This window comes from Dothidotthia symphoricarpi (assembly GCF_010015815.1).
Source record: "Dothidotthia symphoricarpi CBS 119687 unplaced genomic scaffold P153scaffold_29, whole genome shotgun sequence".
In the NCBI taxonomy this organism is placed as follows: Eukaryota; Fungi; Ascomycota; class Dothideomycetes; order Pleosporales; family Dothidotthiaceae; genus Dothidotthia; species Dothidotthia symphoricarpi.
Window position 1 is genome coordinate 52,305 of NW_022985036.1, and position 4,355 is coordinate 56,659.

General features: G+C 37.4%; 1 protein-coding gene across 1 annotated transcript; it reads left to right on the forward strand.

The window, feature by feature from the left end:
* The first annotated feature begins 678 nt into the window (after positions 1 to 678).
* On the forward strand, positions 679 to 2,218 carry P153DRAFT_371550 (uncharacterized protein). The gene has a single exon (XM_033669283.1). The coding sequence runs from the start codon at positions 780 to 782 to the stop codon at positions 2,187 to 2,189; it is 1,410 nt and encodes a 469-aa protein (XP_033517964.1). The 5' UTR covers positions 679 to 779; the 3' UTR covers positions 2,190 to 2,218.
* Positions 2,219 to 4,355: the final 2,137 nt, after the last annotated feature.

Here is a 4,355-nt window from a genome sequence, read left to right on the forward strand (position 1 = left end):
ACATCTCTATTCGATGTGACATGATTCTGTCGTGGATGGTTCTCGCCGCTTCCCACAGATTTTCTTACCTGAGCACGATACGAAAACCCAATGTTCTCTATCATCTTCATTTCGATATCTTTGTTATAGTTTAATAGCGACTCGGTATCCTGTGCTCAGCCTGTTACTTGCGCAAGAGCTAGAATTGAGGCTTCTCACAAGAACTCGTACTTGAAATTAAAGTTGGGCTCGAACATATGCTCAGACATTATCTCAGACTAGTCTTCGCAATTGACCCAAGACTTCAAGGCAAGCCATGCATTTTGGAGTGATATGAAAAGTTGTACATAATCGTGACTGACATTTCGGTGAACTCGACAATAGAGCTCATGAACGAACTTTCAGTGATTCACCTGCATTCGCCGCATCCGCAACAAGAGTTGCATTCCTACCATACAGGCTTGCATCAAAGTTTGATTCAGATAATAGTATTCATCTCTGATGGCAGTTCCGCTGCTGTGGATCTCTGTTCTATAAAAGATAGGATGGTCCTTCGTGACAGTGGCAGATGTTGCAGTTGTCATGCGATGACTGGTGGACAATGTGGTTCCTCACGTGATGAAATTGGAACAGGCTAGCGTGACAGGGAAAGGCTCCGAACCGCCCGCGTCATCCTTTCCCGCGCCTCGAACAATCATTCACGACGAAGCATTCACCCGTTATCCCACCACAGGTCCAAGCGCGCCCGTGCCCATATTTATGTCGCATTCTTCCCCACACCAGGCAATGACACGACAACCATGGCCTTCGTTCTACCGCCCCCGCCTCAACTAGAAGCCCCCGAACTGCCGCGGTCGCTTCCGATCATCTTCCGTCATCCTGGCTACGATGACACGGTCAATGTGCTCTTCATGCTCTACGCACCCGACGCCAAGGTGGACAGCGACGAGCAGAACAAAGACGCACCGCGGTGGCCAGCTCTCTACGCCCAAGTAGCGCTCGACGCCTGCGCCTTGGTGGCCGACAATCGCACGGGTGGCTGGTTGTCCCGCGTGCGCGACGCCGTTGCCGGCTCCGCTGCCCAGGTCGACCCCACCAGCATGCTGCACCAACGCGACTACTACTTCCATCTCAAGAGCAGCGACGGCAGCAGCGATCCATACCCCGTAGTCCCCAACTTCCGCGAGTGGAGCTTCCCGCATGACGCCGTGCCCGTCCATTGGCTGGCATCGACCAACAATAAAGCCCGCGTCGACAACAGCTACTCTTCCTCCAACCTCACCGTGGGCCTGAAGGTACGCGATGGCACGTGTCGCATGAGCGGGTGCCGAGAAGAGGCCCAAGTGTCTCACGTCGTGCCCGCGGCTGAGGAAGATTGGTGGAAGGGGAACTATATGGCTCAGTACGGCCTAGGCACATCGGCTGCCACGCCCCAGAACACGGCCAACGCCCTGCTCCTACGTGCCGACCTCCACCTCGCCTTCGACAAGCCTCGATTCGCCTTTGTGCCCAAGCCAGCGGGCGATAACAGCATGCGCATCGTCACCCATCTTCTCGAACCTTCGGCTGAGCTTCAACACTTGTACCATAATCGCGAGCTCCACCCATCGGCTGTTGGTGGCGAAATGCTGTTTGCGCGCTTTGCGTGGTCCATCTTTCCCCTGGTCAGCGAATTCCTCTGCCGGAACGTAGATCGACGCCTCGCCTTGCAGGCACGCCATGCCGACCTACTTGACGACCGTGGCTATGTCTCTGCCGCCAAATGCAAGACCTTCACTACTGCTGGAATTCGACAGGAAAAAGCCGATTCGAAGAAGCGTAAATCAAACCCAAACGTTGTGTCGGAGAGTGAGGACGCAGATCTCACCGAAGTGGAAGAGCAAGCTGAGCCACAAGACGGAGACGCCTTATGCTTGGCCCCGAAGCGTCGCCGGAGTGGGTCAGCAGCTTCGTTGTCTCCGTCTGGAACTCTCTCTCCCGAGTCATCACTTTCGACTGACGAACATCCTGTCCAAGTGGAGTCTACAGGTTCTACGCTGGCACAAGAGTGGCTGGACGTAGAACGCAAGCGCTCCGATCCATCTGGCTTATTTGAAAAAGAGCGCGAGTGGATTCAGGAAGTATGGAATGGCAAGAGTATGAGTGGGAATGAGGTTCTCCGGTTTCTGCAGGGTATTGGTCACGAGATAATAGATAATGAGGCGGACTGAGTAGACACTTGGGTAGAATACTAGCGCTCTAAAATACCCTTTCTATCGTCGCGTTATTATCTATCTGTTAGTGTAGATTACTAAATCTAAATGCTTGTAGAAGCTATTCTATAATTAGCTGCGAGATATCCTAAATCCTAGTCTAGAATTAAATAGAGATAATTAATTTTTTAAAAATTAAAGAACGCTTTTTAATAAATTAAAGTTGTATATTTTATAGAATTACATAAATTATTATAGTCTATAGTTATAAATAAGTAATAATTAATACTTTAACTTGTCTAATTATAAGGTAATATTGTGTAGTTTACATTATTATTTATTATAAAATTTAAGTTAAGATTTATATAATAATATATATTAATAGTATTAAGCTATAACATAAGTTTGTCTAGAGAAGCTATAACTAAGTATAAAAAGACTAATCTTCTAGAATAGACTAGGTTTTTTACTTAATTCTAAGTTACGTTTAAACTTTTAAAGTAAAGTAAGTAAATTAGTACTTTATCTTTATACTAGTAACAAATTAAATCTTATATATTATTAATACTTATATTCTTTACTTAAATACTAGAATAGTGCTTTATCTATAATAGTAAACTTAGATAAAGCTTAGACTTAGACCTAAGAAAGTTTTACTAGTAGTACTAATTTTAATCTATATTATAGTAGTTAAATTCTTACTATACTATTAGACTTAGTAATACTTCTATAAGTATAATATTATTTACTCTTACTTATTTAATATAGAAATACTATTTCTAAGTTTAGAAAGCTCTAGAAATATATATATAAAAAATAACACTTTTTACTTAATATAAGAAGTGTATAGGAAAGTAAAGAAAGAAGCTAAAGTAAGAACTTACTATACTTTAGTATAGTAAGTTCTTAATAATCTACTTTACTAGGAGTAATAATACAGTCTTTACAGTTAGTAGTAATAAGAAAAAAGAGCCTTAATAGAGAAATAGAAAGCTAGAAAAAGACTTAGTTATTAGAAAGATAATAAGTTATATTAGATATTAAGTATAGAGAAAAACTTTAATCTTAAAACTATTAAAAGTTTATTATAATATAAAAGAATACCTAAATAATATAGTTAATTATATTATAAGAAATCTTAAATACTAATTATTATAACCTAACTTTTTATTTATTCCTATTAGTTGGTATTAGTCCTTAGTAATATTAATAATAACTTATTTTAGTAATAAACCTATTCTTTAACTTACATAAGTACTTTTAATATTCCTAGATAGTAGAATAAGTCCTAGTTTAAATAGATAAATAGGTAATAGAGTTAATAACTTAGAAGCTTCTATAGTCTAGACTAGTGTAATTAAAAAAACCGTTTAAAGACCTCGTATCTATTACTATTATTACTTTATTAAGATAACCTTTTCTAGTAAGTTCTTACGTTATTTAAGTTCCTTTAGAAGAAGTATTCGTTTCTGATTTTAAATAATAAAATAAATCTAGATTACTAGAAGGTTTATTACTAATATTTTAGGTTAATATAAAGAGTTAGTCTAAGGAGTATAGCGTAATATCTAACTATTATAAATAAATATAATATTTAAATCTTTAATTAGCCTTTGTTTAGTAGATATAAAGTTTAAGCTTAAAGTATATAGTAGCTAAAACTTCTTATAGCTATATTTTAATAATTTATTCTAACCTCTATCTAAAAAGTAAATTATTAAATAACTTAGTTAAAAGTAATATATATCTTCTTTTTTAAAGAAGTTAGTTGTATAATCTTTTTTCTTTTATTTTAAATATAAATCTTAATATCTATAGAAAGTTATCTTTATACTTGTTATCAGCAAAGTAAATCTAAGGAATTACAATAAATTTTTTTTTCTAATACACTTATATTATAATAGATCTTTTAGTAGTTAATATTTTATAATTACTTCTTTACCTTATAGTCCTTATTACTCTAATAAATAGTTTTATTATAACTATAACTAAGCTTTGTATAGCTAGTTTAATATACTCTAAAGAAGCTCTATAATAAACCCTTGTACTGTTTTAAAAATTACTTTTTAGCTTAGCTTTTAATTAAAAATACTCTAAAATAATTAGTCTATTAGAGAATTAGTAAAAGTATTAAAAGCAAATCTATTCTATTACTCTAATTAAAGGTAATTTAGTTATAAAGTC